At 35.8% G+C, this 15726-nt stretch overlaps 1 protein-coding gene across 1 annotated transcript; it reads right to left on the bottom strand.

Annotated features, from left to right (window-relative positions):
* Nucleotides 1–152: 152 nt before the first annotated feature.
* On the bottom strand, nucleotides 153–7594 carry LOC122319372 (monothiol glutaredoxin-S7, chloroplastic). The gene is made up of 3 exons (XM_043137416.1): nucleotides 7275–7594; nucleotides 3788–4057; nucleotides 153–420 (listed from the first exon to the last, which is right to left on the bottom strand). The coding sequence occupies exons 1-3, from the start codon at nucleotides 7477–7479 to the stop codon at nucleotides 365–367; spliced, it is 531 nt and encodes a 176-aa protein (XP_042993350.1). The 5' UTR covers nucleotides 7480–7594; the 3' UTR covers nucleotides 153–364.
* Nucleotides 7595–15726: the final 8132 nt, after the last annotated feature.

The raw sequence follows: 15726 nt of genomic DNA, 5'->3' as shown, positions 1-15726 counted from the left end.
GACCTGATCTCCCTTCTCAATCTGGACTTTCCATACTATTTTCCGACAAAAAACATTCTCTGTGCCTCCATTTATTTTTTGAAAATCAATAGACATTTCAAAACCTGAAGTCGTGGACTTACATTGGCTTACAGGGTATTAGAACATGCAAGTAATAAAAGGTGACATCAGTCTCAATCATTTTTTGATACCGCAAATTCAGCAGTACACAACTGTGTATTTAAAATAGTACAATGTACATTTTTTTTTTCTCTGCCGTATCAGAGAATGATAAGTTTTGAATTATGATAGCTCTAAATCAGATCACGCAAGTAAAGCACCAGGGTGCTGCTGAAGAGTCGCCGAACTGAAAAGTGAAAACGATTCAAGAACACATAGCCTTCTCCAGTACTTCCTGCAATTGCCCGTTCTTGTATGCGTCTGCAGCCAAAAGATGGATTTTTAAAAAAATTCACAAATGCAAAGAAAGCAACAAACATGCATAATTGCTTGCTATTATAAGATATATCATCTATATCATAGCTAGCTTCTAAATTTTGCCTTTAAATTTATTGGGCCAGATGCCTTTTTTTTCTTGTCCATATTTAACAGTAAAATATCGCGTGGGATAAATGGTTACTTCTGCTTCTTAATATTAAAAAATAGCAATAGTACTCTTCATCCTAAGTCTTGTTATCCTATATCACTCTTGATGTCGCACATTTTAAGTGGTTTCATATGTCAACCACTTAAAATATACCACATTGTGAGTGTGAATTTGGACAATAAAATATATGATGAAGAAGGCATTTCTCTTAAAAAAATAGCTTTCAATTTGTATACTGCTTTCAACTCGTTATCCTTGGAATGAGAATCCTTAACCCATGAAATGACCAAGATTACTACAAAAGTAAACCAATAAAACTATAGAGGGAGGGAGGGAGCACACAATCATAGTCAATTCCACACGCACACAAGGTATGAATGCATAGCATGTTGTTCATCGTACCGATCAAAAAAAATGAATGCAAAGCATGTGGTTGTATAGGCAGTTTTAATCTCATTCTTAATCCTAACCTATGTATACTACACACACACACACACATAATAATAAATTGAGTGTGCGAATACAAAATGTTGTCCAAGTATAATAATAACGAATTACACATTGCACAGTGCCAGGACCAAACAAATTACTTATGAAGGTGACAGGCCAAAGCTAGCGATGACAAGGCTTGGTACCCTGAGGACACAAACCGCAGCTACCTGATATAACCTCATGGATAAAGTCTATGCCCTTGGAAGAAACGCTAGACATTTTGAGCATCATGAATGAACCTCATGGATAAAGTCTATGCCCTTGGAAGAAACGCTAGACATTTTGAGCATCATGAATGCTCCTTGGAAGAGTTTAGGAGTTTTTTTTTTTTTTTTTTTTTTTTTTTTTTTTTTTTTTTTTTTATTTATTTTGGAAGACTTTATTTATGTGGGCCATTGCTTTAGATTTGAATGGTCTCAGCTTCCATAATTTTCTTTTAATTGTTTCTAGTGCTTAATTAGGTGTATTCACATATATACTTCTAGTGTACCTGGGCCTATCCATACATCAATAAAATTTCTTATTACTTATCAAAAAAAAAAAAAGTTTAGGCCCTTCTATGGATGCTAAAACAGTCTCTAAACTTAGAGACGGTTTTTCAGTCAAAGATGGTTTCATATCCAAACATACAATATCTATAGTGCTAAAACTCAAAATATTTTTTATTTTGATAAGAAGTTTTATTCGAAACAAATGTATAGGGGAAGTCCATCTACACAGGAAATATACAAAAGAAAACATCGAAGTAAATTCTAGAAATCAGAAAGCGACATCAGAAAATCATGAATGGAAGATCCGTTAGTCACTAAAGCAGAAAACCAAAACAGCAAAGAGTGCAGAAAGAAATTCCGAAGTATGCTCCTTGTCGTTAAAACACCGCTCATTCCTTTTGATCCAAATGCACCACATGAGACACAAAGGGACCATCTTCCAAGCCACATCCACTTGAGTGCAACCCTAAAGCCCTTTCCAGCATGCTAGAAGGATCTACCACTCTCAAAGGCATCACCCAAGCCAAGTCGGTTCTACAAAAAATGTCATCCCATTAGGGGTGAGCACCGACTTAGTCGGAGGCGGATTCTCCTAAATTCGACTCTGACTCCGACTTGTGTAGATTCCTAAAGTCGGAGCAGAGTTGGATTTGGACTTTCAGTTTTGGGCTTTATTTTAGCTTCATATTTAGCCCATTTTAAAAAAGAATTTTTTATGGCCTTTCAAATTTTAATTTTTCCAAAAACTTTAAAAGTAAAACTAAATCATTCATTGCTAATTTACTTCTATACTAATATCTAACTTATTTTTATACTAGACTTATACTAAAGTGTCTAATTACATGTTATCATACTATAGTATTACATACTATTTTTAATGTCTAATTACATGTTATTATACTTTAGTAAATTAATATCTGTTATTAATTTATTATACTAGACTTATTTAAATACTAGTGTCTAATTTATTTATATACTTGATTATGCTTGGTAGTAATACTATGATGTTTACATATACTAAACTATCATTAGTCTATTTATATTATAGTATAAATATACTATTTTATAATAATTAGCTCATACTAGTATATATTATTGAATTTAACTATATAAGTTCTAGTTATATAACTATATAACTATACTAATATATGTGATAAATATATAGATAAATACATATTTTTATAACATATGTACAATATCGGATTCGAATTCAAAGTCGGAGTCGGTCCAGCGACACCTCCGACTCTGACTCCACAAACTTCTAACAACAGCCCGAGACACATTCATCAATATCATCTCTTGTAAACAATCAATATCAGCCTTCCACTCTCCAAGTAAATTCTTGCATTTTACAAGATGATTGAGAACATCCAGTATTAGGAAGGTGGATATTGACGCAGCAAGGTGATGAAAAAAATGGCTCTTTGGCCCCAACACAGGACCTACACCGTGCAAATGTGGAAGCTTCCAAGCCTCCTCCAGCTTTCATCAATGACTTTTAATCATTTCCATGTTCCCTACCTCTGGACAAGCAACACGTTTTAAAATGTTGACCGTTTTGTGTGTTTCATCACAAGACTATGGGTTATCAAGGTTAGCTAAACAAATCTAATGGTACTGACGACATTATTATAGTAAACAGTGAAAGGGCTTACCTGAATAAAGTACACCATAAGGGGTATGGTAGTCAAGCTTGTAATAGTTTTTTATATACGTATAATTGAACTGTGGGAGGTAGAATATATAACTCACCTCTCTTTATGGCAAACAATAATTAACATGGTATTAAAGCAATATTTTCTAGGGTTAGGTTCCTACCTTCTCCTGATTTTTTACCTTCCTAATTAACTGATTTAGGGGTTGGGGAGTGTGATGGTTGGCATAAGTGATTTATACTGGTTTGTCGTGGTGTTTTGGTTGTCTATAATGTCTGTTGTGGATAAATGATTTTTGTTTGGTTTGGTGGGTTTTATAGCAATCGGTGGTGGCATCAAATGATTGGATGACTATGTGTTATTTCCACTTATCTGTCAATCATCTACGCCATGTCAAGGAATGCTAAAAAGTCAATGAATAACTTTTTTCTTTTCGTGTAATCTTCAACAATTGTGTTCTAATGCCTCCAGTATTATAGCAAATTATGCTTGCAAGGCTAAAGAAAATTTATTGTAATAAATCTCAAACATATTAAGTACTTGAACAGCTAGATAAAACTAACCAACAGTGATGTCACAGCCACCAAAAAACTCTCCTTCAATGTAAAGTTGAGGAAAGGTAGGCCAGCTGGAATACTCCTTCAATCCTTGACGTAGCAATTCATTTTCTAGAATGTTGAATGTTTCGAAAGGTACATTGAGAGAGTTCAATATTTGCACCACGGTGTTTGAAAATCCACACTGTGGAAACTCCTTTGTTCCCTTCATAAAGAGAACCACTTTGTGCGAAGTAACAACTTTATCCAATGTCGTCTTCAGCTCAGGAGTTAACGCTGCAAACATATACACAAATTGAGAGGTGGAGCTTATCAACAAAGTATTTCCAAAGAAAAATGTTAAAAGGGCTGCAAAAAAGAATAAATTTCACATATACAAATTTTCCTTGAAAATAAAGAGGAAGGATTTTAAAATGTTTAACATATTTCAGGATCTTTGTTATCATAATACAAGTTTTAGGAATGAAATAAAGGGAACATGTCAAGATGTTTCTCTTCAAGTCACAAAGAATATGCCGTGCCGAGATTGTTTTATTGAAGTCAAGTGTGTGAAAATTCAATCCAGAGTTTGTACACAGTGGGGATGCCAGTGAATCTAAAGGGGAAGGATTACCTTCAAAGATGATGCCCACTTGGAAGACCAATATTGCTCTTCATGGTATCCAATGGAACAACTGTATAAGTTGTCATGTGTATTGTCCTTTCTTCTACTATTTTTCTTTTTCTTTCTTTAGATTGGTGAGCTATGCACACATTGTGAATTTTAAATGCATGACCTCACCCTCCACTCCATTTTATGAAGTGTCATTACCTCATTAGCAAATATCTTTTTTATATGTAATCGGATATTTTATTTTTTGATAGGTAAAACAGAATGGGTTAAAAAGTAATTGGATATATAACTAAAAAGGCACATAGCGCAAGTACACATGAAGTATATAAGAAGAACATGTAAGTTAGCAAATGTTTACTGAGGTCACTGTCATTCCATGCACACTGACACTAGATTCCAGGGCTTTTTTTTATTTATATATTTATTTTGTAATTCATAAATAACATAAGATTTATGAAAAGAAAGAGAGATGGCACCGCCCAAGTATACAGGATGTACAAAAAGAGGCATGAATTAGATTTTAAATCATTGGAACAAGGTAAGACTCTATTTGAAACATAAAAGAAATCACTAATACGCATCTGCGTGTTCAAATCAAAAGTACAAGGTGGAATGACACGTTTTAAAAAATAACACCTGTAACATACGAACCTAGAATTTAGGTTAATTCAGTTAGAAATTATTTAGTTATGTTATGATTATATTTATTCTTTTTATTAATTACTTATTTATTAAATTATCTCTATGGTAAGATTTTAAGTAATTAGATTGCTATGACACGTTTTCTAGAAAGATTAGTAACGTCTAGTGCCTCGTATAGGTCACGAGCTACGACATGAGATTTCGGAAGCAGCGCTAAGAGGTAAATAGTATGATCATATAAATGTACGCATAATGTAAATATTATAATTGGGTATGATAATATGATATGGTTTTGATGGTTATCTACGTTGCGCTAAGAGCCAAGTCAAGGTTAGATCGCTTTCACGAACTTCTATGAATTACGATGATTTACATGAAAGTAAGCCTATATATATGTTATGCTTTTATGGATTTTTGATTGATGGATTCAATGTTACTAAAATCACATGGAAGTCATGATATGATCATATAATAATTTAAGATAGGTATTCTATGAATTAAAATAGCCAGATCATGCATGCTTCATTCATGTAGTACTTAGACCATATATGCCATGTATTGTTCATGCAATAACTTAAGTCAAGCATGCCATTTAATAAATAGCCAGATCATGTATGACATGTTCATTAGTTCTCAGATCATGCATGCCATGAAATGTCATAAAATGATTAAATCATGTTAGGCCATGTCATGCTATACTATACCATGTACAAGAATATATCATGTTATGCCATGCCATGTACAAGAGTATGCCATGCTAGAAAAGTCTAAGAAGTCCAAGAAAATTATCATGCATCAAGAAAGATAAACATTTTAAGGTAACACGGACCCAAGCGTGTTTACCACAGTTATACTAAGACGGTACCACGGACTCAAGCGTGGTTACCACAAGTTAAGTGAAACACGGACTCAAGCGTGTTTCACTCCATGTCATGCAAGTTAAGTGAACATGGATCCAAACATGTTTCACTTCATGTCAAGCAAGATAAGTGAAACACGGACCCAAGTGTGTTTCACTCCATGTCAAGCAAGATAAGTGAAACACGGACCCAAGCGTGTTTCCCTCCATGTCAAGCAAGATAAGTGAAACACGGACTCAAGCGTGTTTCACTCCATGTCAAGCAAGATAAGTGAAACACAAGATAAGTGAAACACGGACCCAAGCGTGTTTCACTCCACGTCAAGCAGGATAAGTGAAATACGGACTCAAGCGCATTTCACTTCATGTTATGCAAGTTAAGTGAAACACGGACTCAAGCGTGTTTCACTACATGACAAGTTATGTGATGCCATGGACTCAAGCGTGGTTCACTATGAAATAAGTACAATTCAAGATAAACAAGTTACTCATGCATTCACGCTTCATGTTTGCCATGATTATGAATGTTTCCGCTCATGTTAATCCATGAATGTTATATGAAAGTTATGATAAGGCTTTAAAAACCAAATTTATGCTAAGCTAGATAGTATTTTTCGGTATGATGTATTATTTACTGAGTATTCGACTCATTTCTGTTGTTTGTTTTTTTTGTTTTCTTCTATGTTGATTACCATAGACGGTGATTATGATGATGCAGAGCTGGATGGCCAGGAGTAGATTTAGTATAAGGACTTAGAGATGAATAAGTGTCATTTACACAAGGATTAAGTTTTTTTTTTTTTTTTTTTTTTTTCCAATAAATGAGGTATTTAAGAGTAATGAGTCTCTTTACCGGGCATTTTATCATGTTTGTTAGTAACGTCTCTATCCTACGGGAACGGGGTGTTACAACACCAAACTAAAGCATTCCCTCACAAAGATGAAGGGACGAAAAAGGCTTTTTCCAGTGAAGCGAATCCTAGTGTAGGCACATGATAGCTTGAGTAACACCACTAGGCTCTTTTCACACCCAAGTAATAAGTCAACATATACTGCAATCCGAACTCAAAGACAACCATGAAGAGAAATTAGACATATATGCAAGCATAAAGCTTTAAATACATCTTAGGTTGCGGGAAGGCGGTATTACCCCCTGTCAATTTCCAGTACAGAAATAGGGATAGTACTTAAAGAAAAGCTACCAAAAACATTTTCGGAAGCGGTTCATGACGCAATCACATGCGCGAACCGATTAGAATCTTAGTGGATTATTTATTTATCTATTTTATCTCTCACATTTAAATCTCTCATTCAGCTATGAATTCCCAGAGATCCTAATCTTAAAATAGCTGAGAAAAGAAAGAAAAAGGGCGGAGTACCTGAGAAACAACGAAGGGAGGCGATTCTTCTGGACCTGCATCCGTAGGGGGCGTTATTTGCCAGAGCAGTGGATGTGAGAGGGGGTGTGCAGAGGGGACGCTCAGGGTAGTGGACGAGAGCATGGGAAGTGACTGTTTTCCCCACTCCAGAGGTGGAGAAGGTTGATGGAATTATTCTCGACTCAAAGGCCCGCACACTAGACATCGTTGTTCCACTCACTGCACAGTCTGCACCCTTCGCTCAAACCCAGAAACGAAGAGAGAAGAGGAAAGAGGAGAGAGAAGATAGCCACAAAATGATTTTTTATTTTATTTTATTTTATTTTTAATTTTATAAGCGGAGCCAAGCGAGTGTCTCACCTATGATTTAAAGATAAGAGGAGAAAATATAAACTTATATTCTACTTTCATTTATTAATAAGTGATTTATTATTTTTATTTTTTTATTTAAATATATATTTACACATTATATATATATATTTAAATAAAATGATAAATTACATATTTTTTTTTTAGGAAAAGGAACTTTCATTTATCTAAAAAAATAATTATATCATAAAATATGACTAAACAATTTGAGAAATACAATCTTGAATTCTACCAAACTGACATGTCTTCAAGAATCCATGCATGCTTTGCCAACCTTTGGGCTGCTTCATTTGCTTTATGCCTTGTATGCTGAATTGAGCATCTTGGAATCAAATTCATAAGCTCATTAACATCATAGACCAAGTTCCCTAGCAAGGACCAGTTATGACCAGCATCAAGTAAGTCATTTACCACAAAAAGGGAATCAGATTCCATTACTAGATTATGCAAACCCAAATGAACACATAATTGATGTATAGTGTTGAGAGGTAATAAATAGAACTTTCAAAATATAATAGGGTTAATTACAAGACCACATATTAGGTAATGAGGCTGCCTATGGGTTGGCTCGTTATGCTTGGCATGTAGATGATCTAGTCATGTGGGAGTATGTTCCTATGCATATCTCCCAAGTTGTTTGGGTGGATAAGCTTTCATTGTAATTCTCAATTATTATAATGAAGTTTTCCTATTAAAAAAAAAAAAAAACTAACTTAACATAACAATCTTTGCTAACATAAAGCCAAAACATAATGTAAAGGCAAAAACTAGTCCTATGTGGTAATCACTTATTAATAAATTATAAGTCATAAACAAAATTCTTGTGGAAATAACACTTTATCTGATCTAGGACTTTGAACTAATCTACTCTTGGCTCTCCAACTCTACGTTCTCGCAATCAACATCAGAGACATAAAAACATAAAGACAAAGAGCAAATGAGTCGAAGACTCAGTAATAGTATAATCATAATGTAAAACTTAACTTAGCTAGGCTTGGTTTATATAATGTATTATGACATATGCGGAATTAACAACATTGTGGAATTTCAGGTAACATAGTGCATGAAATTGACTCTATACTTTTCCTAACAAACATACATGACTTGTTCATTTTGTCTTTCACTTATTAGTGGCCATAATTACATGCGTGAATCGGTCTAATTGTCGTTGACTGCATATACTTATTGTGACATGAGGTAAACCACACTTGGATCTGTGACACCGTGTATCATATCTTGTTTAATACACGCCTGCTTTCGTGTGATCACTTATTCATGTGGTGAACCATGCTTGAGTCTATGACACCATCTTAACGTGTCATAACATGTAGTGAAACACGTTTGAGTCCGTGTTATTACCTAGCATATGGTAAACCAGGCTTGAGTTCATGACACCACATATCATAACCTGTAGTGAAACATGCTTGGGTCCGTGTCACCTCAAATATCATATCTTCATGTGTATTTTTTATTAACTTTCCTAATGCATGAGGCCATGTTTGACTTCATGAATTTACTTGGCATGGCATACTCTTATGCATGACATAACATTATACATGACATATTAATATTAGTGTTACATTACATAGCATAACATAGGCATGGCATAACATGATTTAAACATTACATGGACATTACATGCGATCTAAATCTTACATGAACATTACATGACATATATGTGAATTCGTAACATCTCATCCATCCAACAATCCATACTGGCATAGCACCAAAATACATCATCGTAATTCATCGAGATTCGTGAAAAGGGGTCTAACCTTGACTTAGCATGTAGCGTAGCGTAGCACAACTAAATATCACATTTTCATAAGCAATTAGAATAATCTGTTTCTATCTCCACCTAAATGAGATTGAACAGTAAATTTAAAAATCCTCAAAGTATAACTTGAGATGAGGATGTAGGTATTGGGGCTAAAGTTTGCTAAAATACTGAGTTTACATTTCTCTTATCATTTCTATTTATATTTATTACTGCTTAGTATTTTATTTATATTTTATCTTGTGTATTTAATATATAATAATTAATTTTTTTAAAAGCAAACCCAATTTACCCCCTATTGGGTTAGTCATATGGATAATAAAGTTTATGCAATTTAAGAGCCAAATAAAAACAAGGAAAATGATAAAGCAACTACTATAATACAACTTTAACACAATTGATACAAAAAAATAAATAAATTAAAGCACACGGTCAAATGATTAGTAGCTAAAACACACGGTCAGACAGTCAAGAGCTTAAAACCAACGAAAAATTAGTTTTTTTTTTTTTTTTTTTTTAAATTTTGATAAGGGCTCAGAATTGAGATAATATTACAGCAAAATATTTTAATTAGAAAACGATTAAGTATTTACTCAGTAGTAACTTTTATTTATGTGTTGATGGCACGCTATCCGTGTTTTCTCTCAATTATTTCTCTGGTACTCGTTGTTCTCTATCCATCTTTTCAAATTTTCTCAAATCTACAATAATCTCTCTTTTTATTAGACAATATATCACCAATCTCAATATAAGGTGCTTAAAAAGATTAAAAACACCATTTCTGTATATACTAATATTTATCCAGGATTTTTCATTGGTGTAGCAATTCTTTTATCTTTTTACTCATTCTCTCGCTGGAAGCTAATTACTAAAATTGTTCATGTGATGGTCTGCTTTTACGTGTATTTTCACTGAATGGTTGTTTTTAATTTAATTAATATATTAGTTTATTTATTTTAAATTAATGTATTTTAATTAGTTTTTATTTATTTGATGTTGTGTTTAATTTATTTTAATCGTTTTACGGTTTTTAATATCGTTTTCAGTGGATCTGTTTTGGTTTCCGGAGTGACCTCATTTCTTTTCCCTTATCTTTTCTTTTCTTTCTTTTTCTTTTGTTCTTTTTCTTTCTTTTTCCTTCTTTCTCTTCCTTTTCTTTTTCTTTCTTCTTCCTCCTCTCCCGCGTACGTAGCAGCCCCTTTTTCTCCTTCCGTCGCCGCCTGTTTGTCAGCCCAGTTCTCCGTCGTCCAGCCACCGTTTAGTGCACCGCCACCACCATTCTCTTCCCCTTCCACCAGAGATCATCCACACCAATTTTCAGAGCCATCGGACCAGCCGTTAGCCTTCGAGAGCCGCCAGAAGTCGCTGCACCTGCTCTGTTTTTGCCCCTGTTGCCGGTTGCTTTCGCAGCCCAGAACCGCCGCTCGCCAGCGGCGTGGCCTACACCACCCACCCAGTTTTCTTCCCCTCTCACCGGTAAACATCCCCACCAAGTTTCACCTCCATCCAAGCCACCATTAGCCGCCACGAGTTCCTCCAAGCCATACGGTTTTTCACCGTTTTTGGCGCCGTCGCACCACCTCTGGCCACCATCTTTTCACAGCTTCCTCCCCTACCTCTTGCCGACCTAAACCACCCATTTCCGACCTCGATCCGTTGCCGGAGCAGCTCCCACGAGCTTAACTCCGATCAGTCCCTTTTTGGCCTTCGACCGCCATTTCCACCACCACCCACGGCCAAAACTCATTTCCCTTAGCTTCATAAATATCTCAAGACCATTCTCTATCAATCCTGAGCCTTGGTTTGTCCCCGTTCAAAAGTGGGTATTTTACAACCCACGGCCACAGTGAAATTTCACTGTTACGTTGCTTTCCTTCCACCGTTTGCAACGCCACAAGCTTTCTAAAAATACCATATAGCGCTGTAAGTATTTTTCAAACTCTATTTTTAGATTTAAATATATTTTGCTCATACAATAAATATTTGCTGTTGGTTGGCTGATTCTGGACTGAGTCCGAGGAGTTCGGGGGTCGGATGGGTTGTGGAAGGAGTGCTTGGTTTTGTTGATTTATGGATGGTTGATTATTTTGTGCATTAATATCGCATTTACATGGTGCATGCACATGCATTTTTATTTAATTGAGAAAAGCCTGTTTTATTGGCGTAAGTGGATTTTCGGGTGCGTGTGTATCACGACCCCAAGTCGGGATGGGGTATTATCTTGGTGGAGCTCCTCTGGTCACTCGGGAGCGGAATAAACTGAGTGACGTCCCCTGAGTTGTCGCTGGGCGACGACGGGAGCAGGGGCTAGGGGATGCTTGGCTACGAACGCGCCAGGCGCGGAACCAGGCATCGCTCTACGCACTGACTCCGTGGCCCTTCACTGGAGAGGAATAGAGGATGCTTGGCTACGAGCGCGCGGGGCGTGGAACTGGGCATCGCTCGTTAGGTGTCACATGCGTGGTCGTAACCTGCGGTGTGGCACTGGAGCCAGGATGTGCGGATGACCCCTGGGGGAGGTCATGGTGCATACGGATTAAGTGGATAATGGGTTGAGATGGATATGGGCCAAATGTGATTTTTGGCGTGATATTTGGAAAGGATATGTTTTTGGGCCAAATGGGATTTTTGGCGTGCGTGGTAAAAATATGATTTTATGGGTTTTACGCATTGGCATCACTTCATGCATATTGTTTGAGTTCTATATGTTTTTATCTGGTGGTGTTTGGATTTTACTTATCTGCGGCACCATTTTTGGTTTCGTAGATTTTGGTGCAGAGATCGAGGATGAGGAGGAGGAGGTTGAGCCCGAGGACGTGGCTCCGCCGGGGTGCTGAAGTTTATGCTTTGTATTTAGTTTAAAATTATGTTTGTGTCCTGTAATATTTATTTTTGTATGTTTTGAATAGTTTTGTATTAAACAAGAAAAATTCTGGTACTTAGTTATTGACTTGCTTTTTGCTGCGTATTTCTCGTGCACATTCGTCGCTTTTTCACACACTTGACACACGTCGATAGGATGATGACCCGTGATGTCATCATCAGGACGTCTCGATTTTCCCGTGATCATGCGTGGGGATTTGGGGGCGTCACAGTTCATGCCGGTCTGGTTTTTTATCGTCCTGGTCCAGAATCCGGATAGTCGGGTTCTAGTTACGGTTTCCGGCACGGATCAAACTCGAGCATACCTAATTCGTGCTGAAACCTGCATTTCAAAACTCAGACCTACCCTGTTATAGCCTGCAAGAAATTCAACGTTGGAATTTTTTTAGATTTTAGGAATATCGTGAAAATGTAAAAGTTTTTATGAATCAACTCAATCTCATAGATTTTAGTCTGTTAGCATAGTCAATGTTGCCACTCACTATGGTACCAGAAGCGGTTTGTGCCATTAGTCTCATAGGAATGTTTAGGACTTTATGGCGTAATAAAATAATTTTTAATTTTCACAATAATGCTTGTTTGAAAATGCGTTTTGATTATTTCAAGACACTTTGAAGTCAAATTTCGATAAACAATTTGCACAAGTTAGTATGAATATTTAGGATTTTACAGTGTAAAGTTATTTTTCACTTTTTCAAAATAACCTTGGTGTTAGCACTTCGAGCAATATTTTCAAAATCGTAGTGTGGAATATTCAAAATTGGTTAGAAAAGTTTTATTAGGATACTTGGTAAGATCTTAGCCATAATTGGTGAATAGTATTAGATCTTAGTGTGATAACTTACTCCTTCTTTCTTCTTTAATTATGATCCTTGTTCTACGTGCCAAGCCTCGATTGCGTGTTTTAGAAGATATTAAGTAGATTTCAAAGCAAGATAAATATTTTAAAGCTTACGAGTATTTTAAATATTATGTAAATATTTATGTGATATTTCCAGTATTATTAGATAAACTTGTTTTTATGTAACACAAAATATTTTGATGAGATCTAAAAAATATTATAATTGTGGATAATTATTTAAATTAAATATTTTAGTCATTTAAAAATATTACGAAATTTAACTTTACGTTGAAAACTCTAAATTAATTTAAAGGCTTTATTCTCTTTGAGTAATTAACAATACTTTATCATTATAAATAATGATGAAGGAATATTATTTTATAAACTTTAGTTGATAAAATAATATTCAATCTTAATTCTTCTCAGTGTTTTATTTTACACTTACGTGTTTTCAATTCAGTTTTTAAACTTACCGTCAAATCATTTTGAAGATCCCGAAACGAAGGACTTGGATTAAATACCCAAGCCCCTCTAGTTTTCTCCTCACTTTTCTCTTTTCCCTCCCTCTCTCTCTCTCTCTCTCTCTCTCTCTCTCTCTCTCTCTCTCTCTCTCTCTCTCTCCCCCCAGCCTGATGTGCCCCTGCTTCTCTTCTTCACCATATGGCTTTTCCTCCCAGCCGACGCCACCACCAATCGCCGTACTCCACCTCCATCACCGACAGCTTCCTCTCCCACTGGTGAGTTCAACCACACTGGTGGTGAGACCTACGGCAGGTCAACAAAATGGGTTTCAAACCTATTTTCTCCTCTTAGCGCCGCCGTACACAGCCAAAATAGCCAACGAACACCACCAACGGCTTCACCACCTCATAGGCTTCCTCTTCATGGTCTCCTTTTGTAATGCTTGTCCTTATGTTGGGTCATTTACAAAATGATTTGACAGGAATTACGGTTCCTTTTAAATTTTTTTCCTTTCATGCCAGGATACAAAAGATTCAATGTTATAAATAAAATTCATTTTCTTAATTAAAATATTTTAGCAGAAAACATTAAATTTTTATCATTAAAGTTTCTCGTACAAAATATCTTGCCTAGGCCTTCGTGCTCTTTTCCTCGGGCTGTACCCGTCCTGACCTATTATGCTCATCCTATCCCTGGGAGGGCACACATAAAAACTAAATTGAGTTGATGACTCATAAGGATTACTTCATATAGTTAAAATATAATAACATAGATTTTTAGTCATGCAGTTATCATTCTATACATACATATCATACATAGCATGCATAGACACTCTTTTCGTTTTAAAGCGTTGCGAGGTGGGGTTTTTCTTTAAAAACATGATTTCTTCTTTAAAACAGTTCCCCACACATCATTGCCTTCATTTCTTAAAAAATATATTCATGCATACTTCTTTTCTTACATACGTTCATGCATACATACATACATGCATTCATTCTTAACATGCATCCATTCTTTCTTTTCACTTTCATTGGCCGTAGCACATCGTTAAGCCCCGTGTGTTGGGCTTAGCGGTCTTTTGGACCTAATTCCGCCCGTGGCCACGGGTTGGGAATCTATTCCGTTAGGGTGCAGCACTATATGTACTACCAGTACTGCTTACTCGGCATTGCAGTCTGCCCTGTCTAGTCCATTCATTGGTACCATTTCCATTCCAGTCCATGTGGCCGTTAAGTATTTTCATACATCATCCATTCAGTTCGTTCATTCCTTTACAGTCCTTTCCTTTCCTTTACAGTCCTTTACCGTTCATTCGTTCATTTCAGTCCTTACAGTTCTTACAGTTCAAAAAGTCGTTTTAAAAGAAAATGGTTTTCTTTCTTTTGTAAAAGTCATTTTAAAAGAACTTTCTCTTTTCGTAAAAGTCATTTTTTTTAAAGAATGGTTTTCTTTCTTTTATTAAAAGTTGTTTTAAAAATAGTCCATTACAGTTCTTAGGGTTCTTAATAGTTCTTACGTGTCTTTTAAAGCTTCTTTTCATTTTCCTTTCGTGAACATACATACAATACGTACCACTTATAGCATCCATTCACATGTATACACGTACATACTTTGGGTGCATGAAAAGGGGCTGCCAAGGAGGGCCGATACATACTTATACTTGAAAACTTAAGCTTCATTTTCTTTTTCTTAAGCGTGTCTGTTTTCGTGGAGAAAAGTTTCATTTTCCTTTTTAGAGAAAATACTTTCGTTTTCTTCTTTGTTTATATAAGAAAACTCTAGAAGAGTATGAATGCAATATTTACCTGGACTTCATGCCATACTTATTCCATGCAGTCTATTCGTGTGCGTGTTAGATGACAACCTACATGCATGCACATAATCTTACATCATCATCTATCTAATGTATAAATAAATATTATAAAAATAGAACTATGCCTCACTTGGAACACTCTCCATCCATCCCTGGGCTTTTACATACCATTTACCATGCTAAAACCTTCAGGATCTTATTCCTTAAAGTGAACCTCCGTAATTCACCTTAGGGTTAAGACACTACGACCTCCATCTCGTTCTTCTATTTCCACATTCCTACGCATGATTTCGACCAACAGAGTCAT

Source organism: Carya illinoinensis, chromosome 8, assembly GCF_018687715.1.
Source record: "Carya illinoinensis cultivar Pawnee chromosome 8, C.illinoinensisPawnee_v1, whole genome shotgun sequence".
Lineage (NCBI taxonomy): Eukaryota > Viridiplantae > Streptophyta > Magnoliopsida > Fagales > Juglandaceae > Carya > Carya illinoinensis.
The sequence above is the reverse complement of the archived record's forward strand: the minus strand, read 5'-3'. Positions and strand labels throughout refer to the sequence as shown.

Excerpts from the sequence above, each read along its gene's own strand:
- LOC122319372 (XM_043137416.1), bottom strand. The coding sequence starts at position 7,479 with ATGTCTAGTGTGCGGGCCTTTGAGTCGAGAATAATTCCATCAACCTTC. Across the intron at positions 4,058-7,274 it reads CTCCCTTCGTTGTTTCTCAG|CGTTAACTCCTGAGCTGAAG; the intron begins GTACTCCGCCCT and ends ATATGTTTGCAG. Across the intron at positions 421-3,787 it reads TGGCTGTGACATCACTGTTG|ACGCATACAAGAACGGGCAA; the intron begins GTTAGTTTTATC and ends TTTTGGCTGCAG.